Below are 15364 nucleotides of genomic sequence, written 5' to 3'. Positions count from 1 at the left end.
CAGTTCAGAGACACATCTATCCCCTCCAACACAACAGCTCAGAGACACATCTATCCACCTCTAACACAACAGCTCAGACACATCTATCCACCTCTAACACAACAGTTCAGAGACACATCTATCCACCTCTAACACAACAGCTCAGACACATCTATCACCTCCAACACAACAGTTCAGAGACACATCTATCCACCTCCAGACACATCTATCCACCTCCAACACAACACAGTTCAGAGAACACATCTATCCACCTCCAACACAACAGCTCAGGACACATCTATCCACCTCTAACACAACAGCTCAGAGACACATCTATCCACCTCCAACACAACAACTCAGGGACACATCTATCCCCCTCCAACACAACAGTTCAGAGACCATCTCTATCCACCTCCAACACAACAACTCAGGGACACATCTATCCACCTCTAACACAACAGTTCAGAGACACATCTATCCACCTCTAACACAACAGCTCAGAGACACATCTATCCACCTCCAACACAACAACTCAGGGACACATCTATCAACCTCTAACACAACAGTTCAAGACACATCTATCCACCTCCAACACAACAGCTCAGACACATCTATCCACCTCCAACACAACATTCAGAGACACATCTATCCACCTCTAACACAACAGCTCAGAGACACATCTATCCACCTCCAACACAACAGTTCAGAGACACATCTATCCACCTCTAACACAACAGCTCAGACACATCTATCCACCTCTAACACAACAGTTCAGAGACACATCTATCCACCTCTAACACAACAGTCTCAGAGACACATCTATCCACCTCTAACACAACAGTTCAAGACACATCTATCCACCTCTAACACAACAGCTCAGAGACACATCTATCCACCTCCACAACAACAGCTCAAGCCAACACAACAGCTCAGAGACACATCTATCCACCTCTAACACAACAGTTCAGAGACACATCTATCCACCTCTAACACAACAGCTCAGACACATCTATCCACCTCTAACACAACAGTTCAGAGACACATCTATCCACCTCCAACACAACAGCTCAGAGACACATCTATCCACTCTAACACAACAGCTCAGACACATCTATCCACCTCTAACACAACAGTTCAGAGACACATCTATCACCTCTAACACAACAGCTCAGACACATCTATCCACCTCCAACACAACAGTTCAGAGACACATCTATCCACCTCCAACACAACAGTTCAGAGACACATCTATCCACCTCCAACACAACAGCTCAGAGACACTCTATCCACCTCTAACACAACAGTTCAGAGACACATCTATCCACCTCCAACACAACAGTTCAGGGACACATCTATCCACCTCTAACATAGCAGCTCAGAGACATCTATCCACCTCTAACACACAGCTCAGAGACACATCTATCCACCTCTAACACAACAGCTCAGAGACACATCTATCCACCTCTAACATAGCAGCTCAGAGACACATCTATCCACCTCCAACACAACAGCTCAGAGACACATCTATCCACCTCCAACACAACAGTTCAGAGGACACATCTATCCACCTCTAACATAGCAGCTCAGAGACGCATCTATCCACCTCTAACACAACAGCTCAGAGACATCTATCCACCTCTAACATAGCAGCTCAGAGACACATCTATCCACCTCTAACATAGCAGCTCAGAGACACATCTATCCACCTCTAACACAACAGCTCAGACACATCTATCCACCTCTAACACAACAGTTCAGAGACACATCTATCCACCTCCAACACAACAGCTCAGAGACACATCTATCCACCTCCAACACAACAGCTCAGAGACACATCTATCCACCTCTAACACAACAGTTCAGAGACACATCTATCCACCTCTAACACAACAGCTCAGACACATCTATCCACCTCTAACACAACAGTTCAGAGACACATCTATCCACCTCCAACACAACAGCTCAGAGACACATCTATCCACCTCTAACACAACAGCTCAGACACATCTATCCACCTCTAACACAACAGCTCAGACACATCTATCCACCTCTAACACAACAGTTCAGAGACACATCTATCCACCTCTAACACAACAGCTCAGACACATCTATCCACCTCCAACACAACAGTTCAGAGACACATCTATCCACCTCCAACACAACAGTTCAGAGACACATCTATCCACCTCCAACACAACAGCTCAGAGACACATCTATCCACCTCTAACACAACAGTTCAGAGACACATCTATCCACCTCCAACACAACAGTTCAGGGACACATCTATCCACCTCTAACATAGCAGCTCAGAGACATCTATCCACCTCTAACACAACAGCTCAGAGACACATCTATCCACCTCTAACATAGCAGCTCAGAGACACATCTATCCACCTCCAACACAACAGCTCAGAGACACATCTATCCACCTCCAACACAACAGTTCAGAGACACATCTATCCACCTCTAACATAGCAGCTCAGAGACGCATCTATCCACCTCTAACACAACAGCTCAGAGACATCTATCCACCTCTAACATAGCAGCTCAGAGACACATCTATCCACCTCTAACATAGCAGCTCAGAGACACATCTATCCACCTCTAACACAACAGCTCAGAGACATCTATCCACCTCTAACACAACAGCTCAGAGACACATCTATCCACCTCTAACACAACAGCTCAGAGACATCTATCCACCTCTAACATAGCAGCTCAGAGACACATCTATCCACCTCTAACACAACAGCTCAGAGACACATCTATCCACCTCTAACACAACAGCTCAGACACATCTATCCACCTCTAACACAACAGCTCAGAGACACATCTATCCACCTCTAACATAGCAGCTCAGAGACACATCTATCCACCTCTAACATAGCAGCTCAGAGGCGCATCTATCCACCTCTAACACAACAGCTCAGACACATCTATCCACCTCTAACACAACAGCTCAGAGACACATCTATCCACCTCTAACATAGCAGCTCAGAGACACATCTATCCACCTCCAACACAACAGCTCAGGGACACATCTATCCACCTCTAACACAACAGCTCAGAGACACATCTATCCACCTCCAACACAACAACTCAGGGACACATCTATCCACCTCCAACACAACAGTTCAGAGACACATCTATCCACCTCCAACACAACAACTCAGGGACACATCTATCCACCTCTAACACAACAGTTCAGAGACACATCTATCCACCTCTAACACAACAGCTCAGAGACACATCTATCCACCTCCAACACAACAACTCAGGGACACATCTATCCACCTCTAACACAACAGTTCAGAGACACATCTATCCACCTCTAACACAACAGCTCAGACACATCTATCCACCTCCAACACAACAGTTCAGAGACACATCTATCCACCTCTAACACAACAGCTCAGAGACACATCTATCCACCTCCAACACAACAGTTCAGAGACACATCTATCCACCTCCAACACAACAGCTCAGGGACACATCTATCCACCTCTAACACAACAGCTCAGAGACACATCTATCCACCTCCAACACAACAACTCAGGGACACATCTATCCACCTCCAACACAACAGTTCAGAGACACATCTATCCACCTCCAACACAACAACTCAGGGACACATCTATCCACCTCTAACACAACAGTTCAGAGACACATCTATCCACCTCTAACACAACAGCTCAGAGACACATCTATCCACCTCCAACACAACAACTCAGGGACACATCTATCCACCTCTAACACAACAGTTCAGAGACACATCTATCCACCTCCAACACAACAGCTCAGACACATCTATCCACCTCCAACACAACAGTTCAGAGACACATCTATCCACCTCTAACACAACAGCTCAGAGACACATCTATCCACCTCCAACACAACAGTTCAGAGACACATCTATCCACCTCTAACACAACAGCTCAGACACATCTATCCACCTCTAACACAACAGTTCAGAGACACATCTATCCACCTCTAACACAACAGCTCAGAGACACATCTATCCACCTCTAACACAACAGTTCAGAGACACATCTATCCACCTCTAACACAACAGCTCAGAGACACATCTATCCACCTCCAACACAACAGCTCAGAGACACATCTATCCACCTCTAACACAACAGCTCAGAGACACATCTATCCACCTCTAACATAGCAGCTCAGAGACACATCTATCCACCTCCAACACAACAGCTCAGAGACACATCTATCCACCTCTAACACAACAGCTCAGAGACACATCTATCCACCTCTAACATAGCAGCTCAGAGACACATCTATCCACCTCTAACACAACAGCTCAGACACATATATCCACCTCTAACACAACAGTTCAGAGACACATCTATCCACCTCTAACACAACAGCTCAGACACATCTATCCACCTCTAACACAACAGTTCAGAGACACATCTATCCACCTCCAACACAACAGCTCAGAGACACATCTATCCACCTCCAACACAACAGCTCAGAGACACATCTATCCACCTCTAACACAACAGTTCAGAGACACATCTATCCACCTCTAACACAACAGCTCAGACACATCTATCCACCTCTAACACAACAGTTCAGAGACACATCTATCCACCTCCAACACAACAGCTCAGAGACACATCTATCCACCTCTAACACAACAGCTCAGACACATCTATCCACCTCTAACACAACAGTTCAGAGACACATCTATCCACCTCTAACACAACAGCTCAGACACATCTATCCACCTCCAACACAACAGTTCAGAGACACATCTATCCACCTCCAACACAACAGTTCAGAGACACATCTATCCACCTCCAACACAACAGCTCAGAGACACATCTATCCACCTCTAACACAACAGTTCAGAGACACATCTATCCACCTCCAACACAACAGTTCAGGGACACATCTATCCACCTCTAACATAGCAGCTCAGAGACATCTATCCACCTCTAACACAACAGCTCAGAGACACATCTATCCACCTCTAACACAACAGCTCAGAGACACATCTATCCACCTCTAACATAGCAGCTCAGAGACACATCTATCCACCTCCAACACAACAGCTCAGAGACACATCTATCCACCTCCAACACAACAGTTCAGAGACACATCTATCCACCTCTAACATAGCAGCTCAGAGACGCATCTATCCACCTCTAACACAACAGCTCAGAGACATCTATCCACCTCTAACATAGCAGCTCAGAGACACATCTATCCACCTCTAACATAGCAGCTCAGAGACACATCTATCCACCTCTAACACAACAGCTCAGAGACATCTATCCACCTCTAACACAACAGCTCAGAGACACATCTATCCACCTCTAACACAACAGCTCAGAGACATCTATCCACCTCTAACATAGCAGCTCAGAGACACATCTATCCACCTCTAACACAACAGCTCAGAGACACATCTATCCACCTCTAACACAACAGCTCAGACACATCTATCCACCTCTAACACAACAGCTCAGAGACACATCTATCCACCTCTAACATAGCAGCTCAGAGACACATCTATCCACCTCTAACATAGCAGCTCAGAGGCGCATCTATCCACCTCTAACACAACAGCTCAGACACATCTATCCACCTCTAACACAACAGCTCAGAGACACATCTATCCACCTCTAACATAGCAGCTCAGAGACACATCTATCCACCTCCAACACAACAGCTCAGGGACACATCTATCCACCTCTAACACAACAGCTCAGAGACACATCTATCCACCTCCAACACAACAACTCAGGGACACATCTATCCACCTCCAACACAACAGTTCAGAGACACATCTATCCACCTCCAACACAACAACTCAGGGACACATCTATCCACCTCTAACACAACAGTTCAGAGACACATCTATCCACCTCTAACACAACAGCTCAGAGACACATCTATCCACCTCCAACACAACAACTCAGGGACACATCTATCCACCTCTAACACAACAGTTCAGAGACACATCTATCCACCTCTAACACAACAGCTCAGACACATCTATCCACCTCCAACACAACAGTTCAGAGACACATCTATCCACCTCTAACACAACAGCTCAGAGACACATCTATCCACCTCCAACACAACAGTTCAGAGACACATCTATCCACCTCTAACACAACAGCTCAGACACATCTATCCACCTCTAACACAACAGTTCAGAGACACATCTATCCACCTCTAACACAACAGCTCAGAGACACATCTATCCACCTCTAACACAACAGTTCAGAGACACATCTATCCACCTCTAACACAACAGCTCAGAGACACATCTATCCACCTCCAACACAACAGCTCAGAGACACATCTATCCACCTCTAACACAACAGCTCAGAGACACATCTATCCACCTCTAACACAACAGCTCAGAGACACATCTATCCACCTCCAACACAACAGCTCAGAGACACATCTATCCACCTCTAACACAACAGCTCAGAGACACATCTATCCACCTCTAACACAACAGTTCAGAGACACATCTATCCACCTCTAACACAACAGCTCAGAGACACATCTATCCACCTCTAACACAACAGCTCAGAGACACATCTATCCACCTCCAACACAACAGCTCAGAGACACATCTATCCACCTCTAACACAACAGTTCAGAGACACATCTATCCACCTCTAACACAACAGCTCAGAGACACATCTATCCACCTCTAACACAGCAGCTCAGAGACACATCTATCCACCTCCAACACAACAGCTCAGAGACACATCTACCCACCTCACAAGAGTACTTGTGAGTGTATGTGTGTTCCTGTGTGTGGTCAAAGCATGCCTGTGTGTGTGTGTGTGTGTGTGTGTGTGTGTGTGTGTGTGTGTGTGTGTGTGTGTGTGTGTGTGTGTGTGTGTGTGTGTGTGTGTGTGTGTGTGTGTGTGTGTGTGTGTGTGTGTGTGTGTGTGTGTGTGTGTGTGTGTGTGTTATTGTTAAGAAGATGTTTCTCCCTCTTCTAGGCATTCTCAGAGTAACCTGAGTGGAGCGAGTGGAGGCCAGACCAATGACTGGAACCAGGAAAATGTGAGTGTCTCTTTCCTCCAAACAGTTCTCAGTAATAATCCACATGCCTGTCCACATCTAGGCTTTATACTATTCACCTTTGTCACTGTGTGTGAAGCTATCACAAACTTGGGCATGTTTTCTACATTCTCACACACACACACACACACACACACACACACACACACACACACACACACACACACACACACACACACACACACACACACACACACACACACACACACACACACACACACACACACACAGGCATGCTTTGACCACACACAGGAACACACATACACTCACAAGTACTCTCTCTCTCGCCATCATTTCTCTGGATCTTAATTACCAGTCAGACATCTGTTTTTCCAATTCTATCTCTCTCATTCTCCTCTTTTATTCCGTCTCTTCCTCCCTCTCTTTCTCTCTTTCTCTGTCACTCTACTTCCAGATGGGGACTCACTGAGTCCCTGACAAGCTAAGATCTACAAAGTTAGAGATCTACTGTCACGGATCCCTCCGGAACTTTCATTATGCACACCTGTCCCCTGTTCCCACTGATTAGCACTTGTATAAGTGTGCCCTTTGGTTTCCATTGGACTGTCCATTATTGTTACAATGTCCGTTGGTACCCTGTGTTTTTGTTACGTGTTTGTTTGGTCTTCATGCCCTTACATGGCACACCGTAATTTGGGGTATAATAAAAAACCCTATTACACATTCCTGCGCCTGTCTCCCGAATCATATATACCAACGTGACATCTACACTGACAGTGACAGACGTTTCTCTCTCTCCCACTCCTTCCCCATCTCTCTCTCCCTCCCCATCTGTCTCTTTCTCTCTCCCTATCTCTTCCTCTTTCTCTCTCCCTCTTTTTCTCTCTCTCTCTCTCTCTCTCTCAGGTGTATCCTAGCTGTAATGATTCAGGGAAAGAGCTGCAGCCCCTCAGAAGGAGGAGGAGCCACATCCCAGACAAACCCAATTACTCCCTCAACCTGTGGAGCATCATGAAGAACTGCATCGGCAAGGAGCTCTCCAAGATCCCCATGCCTGTGAGTGTGTGTCATGCTTGTGTCCATGTAGTAGAATGAGCCTGGGTGTGAGTGCAGGAGAGGTGGGGAGAGCTGGCATCCCAATAGGCTGCTATTTGGGACTCATCCGAAATGTGCTAGTCAATGACAAAACTCTTGTAACCACTGCCGTCTGTCTGTCTGTCTGTCTTTCTCTCTGTCTGCCTGTCTGTCTACAGGTGAACTTCAACGAGCCCCTGTCCATGCTGCAGCGGCTGACAGAGGACCTGGAGTACCATGAGCTGCTGGACAAGGCGGCGCGCTGCGAGAGCTCCCTGGAGCAGCTGTGTCTGGTGGCAGCCTTCTCTGTGTCCTCCTACTCCACCACTGTCCACCGCACGGCCAAGCCCTTCAACCCCCTGCTGGGGGAGACCTACGAGCTGGACCGCCTGGAGGACTTCGGCTACCGCTCGCTGTGTGAGCAGGTACACACAGAGACAGAGATAAATTACAATATTACGCTGAGACAAACACACACACACACACACACACACACACACACACACACACACACACACAGGAAAATACTCCATGTATCTGCAAATGGCACTACCATTTAGTGCCTCTACAAAACATACAAGCCATGATGATACACAAAAAGTACCAATCATTGACATACTATAAGCTAGAGCAGTGATATTCCTTTGAGCGTGTAAATAACCTCCCCCCCCCCCCCCCCCCCCCCTAGGTGAGCCATCACCCCCCAGCAGCATCTCACCATGTGATTTCTCAGCGAGGCTGGACCCTCTGGCAGGAAATCACCATAGCCAGCAAGTTTCGTGGCAAATACCTCTCCATAATGCCTCTGGGTGAGTTGCTGTATATTCAGCATGTACTGAGCACTGTCAACACACACTCTATGCAAATAAAGGTCTCATGACTGTGTACAGTGGCCTCTAATTATAGGGACAGTGAAGCATGTTTTCTTCTTTTGGCTCTATACTCCAAAAGTTTGGATTTGACATCAAACAATGACTGTGAGGTTAAATTGCAGACTTTTTATCCACATCGGGTGAACCGTTTAGAATTGACAGCACTTTTTGTATATAGTCCCCCCATTTTAGGGGGGCAAAAGTATTGGGACAAATTCACTTACAGTACCAGTCAAAAGTTTGGACACACCTACTCATTCCAGGGTTTTTCTTAATTTTTTCTATTTTCTACATTGTAGAATAATAGTGAAGACATCAAAACGATTAAATAACACATATGGAATCATGTAGTAACCAAAAAAGTATTAAACAAATCACAATATATTTTATATTTGAGATTCTTCAAAGTAGCCACCCTTTGCCTTGATGACAGCTTTGCACACTCTTGGCATTCTCTCAACCAGCTTCATGAGGTAGTCACCTGAAATGCATTTCAATTAACAGGTGTGTCTTGTTAAAAGTTAATTTGTGGAATGTCTTTCCTTAATACGTTTGAGCCAATCAATTATGTTGTGACAAGGTAGGGGTGGTATACAGAAGAGAGCCCTATTTGGTAGAAGACCAAGTCTATATTATGGCAAGAACAGCTCAAATAAGCAAAGAGAAATGACAGTCCATCATTACTTTAAGACATGAAGGTCAGTCTATCATGAAAATGTCAAGAACTTTGAAAGTTTCTTCAAGTGCAGTTGCAAAAACCATCGAGCTCTATGATGAAACTGGCTCTCATGAGGACCGCCACAGGAAAGGAAGACCCATAGTTACCTATGCTGCAGAGAATAAGTTCATTAGAGTTAACTGCACCTCAGATTGCAGCCCAAATAAGTGTTTTACAGAGTTCGAGTAACAGACACATCTCAACATCAATTGTTCAGAGGAGACTGCATGAATCAGGCCTTCCTGGTCGAATTGCTGCAAAGAAACCACTACGAAAGGACACCAATAAGAAGAAGAGACTTGCTTGGGCCAAGAAACACAAGCAATGAACATTAGACTGGTGGAAATCTGTCCTTTGGTCTGATGAGTCCAACTTGTATATTTTTGGTTCCAACCGCCGTGTCTTTGTGAGACGGAGAGTAGGTGAACGGATGATCTCAGCATGTGTGGTTCCCACCGTGAAGCATGAAGGAGGAGGTGTGATGGTGTGGGGATGCTATGCTGGTGACACTGTCTGTGATTGATTTATTTAGAATTCAAGGCACACTTAACCAGCATGGCTACCACAGCATTCTGCAGCATTACGCCATCCCATCTGGTTTGGGCTTAGTGGGACTATAATTTATTTTTCAACAGGACAAGGACCCAACAGATATCCAGGCTGTGTAAGGGCTATTTTACCAAGAAGGAGAGTGATGGAGTGCTGCATCAGATGACCTGGCCTCCACAATCACCCGACCTCAACCCAATTGAGATGGTTTGGGATGAGTTGGACCGCAGTGAAGGAAAAACAGCCAACAAGTGCTCAGCATTATGTGGGAACTCCTTCAAGACTGTTAGAAAAGCATTCCAGGTGAAGCTGGTTGAGAGAATGCCAAGAGTGTGCAAAGCTGTCAACAAGGCAAAGGGTGGCTACTTTGAAGAAATATTTTGATTTGTTTAACACTTTTTTTGGTTATTACATGATTCCAAAATAAAGAAAAACCCTTGAATGAGTAGGTGTGTCCAAACTTTTGACTGGTACTGTGTATGTATATTAAAGTAGAAAAAAGTTAAGTATTTGGTCCCATATTCATAGCATGCAATGACTACATCAAGCTTGTGACTCTACACATTTGTTGGATGCATTTGCTGTTTATTTTGGTTTCAGTTTATTTTGTGCCCAATAGAAATTAATGGTAAATAATGTATTGTGTCATTTTGGAGTCACTTTTATTGTAAATAAGTATATAATATATTTCTAAACACTTCTACATGAATGAGGATGCTACCATGATTACAGATAATCCTGAATGAATCGTGAATAATGAGGAGTGAGAAATATACAGATGCACAAATATCATACCCCTCCAAAAACGCTAATCTCCCCTGTTATTGTAATGGTGAGAGGTATGATATTTGTGCGTCTGTAACTTTCTCACTCATCATTATTCACCCGATATGGATGGAAATACACAAAAATGTATGTTGCCAGTCTGTACTAACCTCATAGTCCTTGTATGATTTCAAATCCCAAACTTTCGGAGTATAGAGCCAAAAGAAGAGAAGATGCTTCACTGTCTCGATAATTACAGAGGACACTGTATATATGTTTATAGGTGGGAACACCAGGATCTCTCTGTAGGTCAGCAACCTCAGCATCACCTCTGTCCTCCCATTCCCTTCCACTCACTCACTAAACCATAGATGGAGAGCAGTGTGAAAACGAATCTAACGACCCCTGTGACAGATGCATAAACTCTGGCTGTGCCCATGGGTCTCTAAGGCCCTGATAAATGAGAGATGAATAGATCCCATAGATTTGATTGATACATATCCTATAACATGAAGCCGTGTTATCAATTTGAACTATACAAATTATCCTCTTGTATGTTTATTGTAATCCTAGTGAGATTTAAGTAAGTAAAGTAAGTCATATGTGACAACAGACTGAGTCCCTGCCTCTCTCTCTTAGCCACCCCTGTGTCATCAGGCCAGGTCTCTGCAGGTTGGACTGACCTTGTTTATAAATGACTCAAAATAAGAACCAGAATATCAACCACAATACATGTTGCCTTGCTACGGTGTTGTCACTCTTTCTCTGACTGCATTTCATCCCCTCCACTCCATCTCTCGATTATATCTCAATGTTCTCTCCTTTTTTGGCCTTTCCCCTCTCTCCCCAGGTGCCATTCACCTGCAGTTCCACTCCAGTGGGAACCATTATGTTTGGAGGAAGGTAACCTCCACCGTGCACAACATCATCGTGGGCAAGCTGTGGATTGACCAGGTCTGTCTACTAACTACATCATGGCTCTTCTCCCTCCTCCTCCCATGTTCTTACCTATCCATGTCTCTCTCCTACTCTCCTCTTGTGTCCTCATTGTCTGACCCTGTGTGTGTCTGATTCAGTCAATATCCATGTGTACTGTATGCCAGCCCTCCATGTGTAAGAGGTATCTATCATCTATTGTTTCCTATTTTCATCCTGTAGCTGTTTGTAATGTAATCCAGGCTGGTGGAGTTAGTATTGTGTGGAGGCAGAGGTCAATGGCAACAGAACAGAACAGAACAGCACACAAATAAGCCTGTTTGTGGTCTTTGATGGTTTCTCTGCCTTTCATTTCTAGTAACACCCTCCCCTCTCTCTGTGATGACTCAATTACAGTCTGTAACTGTCTGTCTGTTGGTCTGTCACATCATCTGTCTGTAGTACTACTCTGTACTATGTACCAGCCCCTCACTGGAATAGGAGGAGGAGGAAGACAGGGGTCAGGGAATAAACTCTAGCGAGCATATGATAGAATTTGGCACACTCACAAACACCCTCTCAGCAGTCCCTAAAGCACACCTTAGTGTCAATTATATAGAGCTTTCTAGTAGAATCTCATTACATCCCTGAGGGGGATGAATGTAAAGACACTGTTCTGATACAGCTGTGGAATGTTCTGACAATGACTCATCGGTTGTTTCTGATTGCTATTGATGCTAACCAGAAATTCTCCCTCCTATTCCACCCACCTCTTTTCTCTTCCATCCCATTCTATCTTCCCTTTTCTCTCTCTCTCTCTCTCTCTCTCTCTCTCTCTCTCTCTCTCTCTCTCTCTCTCTCTCTCTCTCTCTCTCTCTCTCTCTCTCTCTCTCTCTCTCTCTCTCTCTCTCTCTCTCTCTCTCTCTCTCTCTCTCTCTCTCTCTCTCTCTCTCTCTCTCTCTCTCTCTCTCTCTCTCTCTCTCTCTCTCTCTCTCTCTCTCTCTCTCTCTCTCTCTCTCGGGACAGTCAGGGGACATTGAGATAGTCAACCACAGGACCAAGGAGACGTGCCACCTCAAGTTCTCCCCCTACAGCTATTTCTCCAGGGATGTCCCACGCAAGGTACATGTCACCACCATCACAACGCTCTAATCAGCACTGGCTGAAACCTGACCGTGGCAGGATGAGCTCATAGGCTCGGCTGTCACACTGTTGTGTGCTGCCCCCTGCTGGATAATACAAGTGAATATATCATTTTTGAATGGACTATTCTTTCAAAATAGTTGTTAATAATGAACTATAGTGAGGGATATTGTATTCATTTCTACAAACGGAATGATACATTTCCTCTGTGTGTGTGTGTGTGCTGTCCAGGTGACAGGGGTGGTGTCAGACAGTGGAGGGCAGGCCCACTACATCCTGTCTGGCACATGGGACGATAAGATCGAGAGCTCCAAGATCGTCCAGAGCAGCAAAGGGGGCAGCGGCTCCGAGGGCAAGCAGAAGACAGTCTACCAGACCCTGTCCCCCAAACTACTGTGGAAGAAATACCCTCTCCCGTAAGCACTGCCCAGCCTGCCCAGCCTCACGCAGTAAAACACTACAGCAGATAACACAGATCACCATTTAATCCAACAACACAACAAAGATTACTACATTATAGAGCACAGATCAACCTAACCGCTCTCCTCTATCTCCCACCCACCTCCTCTCTTTTCTCTCTCTCTCTCTCTCTGTTAGGGATAACGCTGAGAACATGTACTTCTTCTCGGCGCTGGCGCTAACGTTGAATGAGCCGGAGGATGGGGTGGGGCTGACGGACAGCCGGCTGAGACCGGACCAGAGGCTGATGGAGGCGGGGAGATGGGACGAGGCCAACTCTGAGAAACAGAGACTAGAAGAGAAACAGAGAGCTGTGAGGAGAAGGAGAGAGGCAGAGGCCACAGATGCACTTGATGACGGTAAGACACAGTGAGAGAGGGAGGGCAGGGTGGAGAGAGAGAAAGAGGCAGTGGAGAGTTGACAGAGAGAACAACTGATAGAGAGAAAGGAGCAGGGTAGAAAGGGAAAGGCCTTTATTAAGTCCAATAACTTTGAATCATTCCTCCCGTCCCCTGACCTTTATGTAAATGCTATGACAAGAACAGTATTACCTGGAGTGAGACAGATGAGAATTGAAAGTGAAGAGCTAATGGAGGCTACTGTAATCCTGGTTACATTGTTAATGTCCAGTGCTCTGTGTAGCTATGGGACCTAGGCTTGGCCGTATTTTGATGTGCCCATGACGCGTCTCTCTTTTCCTCCCTCTGTTGGTGGTCAGAGTGTGATTATGACGACTCTGGTGAGTGGGGGTTGCCTTGTGTCCCCCCGTTGTGCATCACCCTCTCCCCCACACCCCCATCTTTTTTGTGTTGACCCTCCCCTCTGTGGCCTGCTAATGGCAGCGTTCCAGGTTGTCTTTTTGTGTCTGAGATTACTATATCATATTAATGTGGCCCAGAGACCTTAAACACTTGTCCAGATGTTTAACGTGTCTGGATCATCCAGGTCTGTGCAGCACCACTGCAATAAAGACAACCTGGAACTGAAATGGATCCTTTATATGAGGTCTGCATGCTGACTGACTCCCTAGTACCCACTCTTCCTGACTATGACCCAGGAAAAAGACACTCAGTCTTTTTCCTGCTGCCATGCGCCTCTTTCATTCAGACTTGACTTGGCCCTCCTACGGCTGTACTGTTTCTGAGCCAGAGAAACAGACCTAGAGGTGTGCGTAATGTGTGGGAGTGACCTGACCGTAGCCCACTGTATAAGTGACGCTTGTGTCTCTTCCCCCCAGGCCGGGAGTACGAGGGCTTCCAGCCACAGTGGTTCCACAAGAGGACGAACGCCATCACTGGAGAGACAAACTTTGTGTACAAGGGTGGATACTGGGAGGCTAAGGACAGTCAGGACTGGAGTATGTGCACTGAAATCTTCTAAGCCTCGACCACACCCATCCTACCCCCTCACTGGACTCACCCAGGCCCATGAGACTGCTCTACCACTGGCCCTGGAGGAAGAGGGGTCTGGGTGTGGACCTCTGTGTGCAACTGTGTACGTCTCACACACTCACAATACAGTTTACCTCCCCACGGACACACACACTTCATCTGTTTTACAGAGTCAAAGCAGAGAAGGGGCCTTCTATAGGTCCTCCCTGACAACATAGCACTGAGCTGTATGGGGGGGTGTGGGGGTGTGAGAGAGAGGAGAGATTGAATACCATAGAAAATGGACCCAATAGAGATGTCCAAAATAATCAGGTGCTCCACACGCGCTACCCACAATGCACTATTCCTCTGCTCAGTACATCGTTTTTTCTGGGTTTTAATGATTGAATAGCAACCCATCTAAATCAGTCCTCCTCTCCTCCACTGTAGACTGGGATGGGATGAAGTCTATCCTCTCTAACAGA

At 45.9% G+C, this 15364-nt stretch overlaps 1 protein-coding gene across 1 annotated transcript in view; it reads left to right on the top strand.

The window, feature by feature from the left end:
• The window catches only part of LOC120054811 (oxysterol-binding protein 2-like), an 80863-nt gene extending 65910 nt beyond the window's left edge, over positions 1-14953 (top strand). Inside the window, exons 6-14 of the mRNA XM_039002459.1 lie at positions 6972-7041; positions 7921-8070; positions 8268-8513; positions 8777-8897; positions 11843-11946; positions 12934-13029; positions 13282-13466; positions 13648-13868; positions 14747-14953. Of these exons, the coding sequence (XP_038858387.1) occupies positions 6972-7041; positions 7921-8070; positions 8268-8513; positions 8777-8897; positions 11843-11946; positions 12934-13029; positions 13282-13466; positions 13648-13868; positions 14747-14889 (1336 nt within the window). The 3' untranslated portion in view covers positions 14890-14953. The remainder of the gene's footprint in view (positions 1-6971; positions 7042-7920; positions 8071-8267; positions 8514-8776; positions 8898-11842; positions 11947-12933; positions 13030-13281; positions 13467-13647; positions 13869-14746) is intronic.
• The last annotated feature ends 411 nt before the right edge of the window (positions 14954-15364 follow it).

This window comes from Salvelinus namaycush, chromosome 1 (genome assembly GCF_016432855.1).
Source record: "Salvelinus namaycush isolate Seneca chromosome 1, SaNama_1.0, whole genome shotgun sequence".
Taxonomy (NCBI): Eukaryota; Metazoa; Chordata; class Actinopteri; order Salmoniformes; family Salmonidae; genus Salvelinus; species Salvelinus namaycush.
This window is presented reverse-complemented; position numbering and strand designations above follow the sequence as displayed.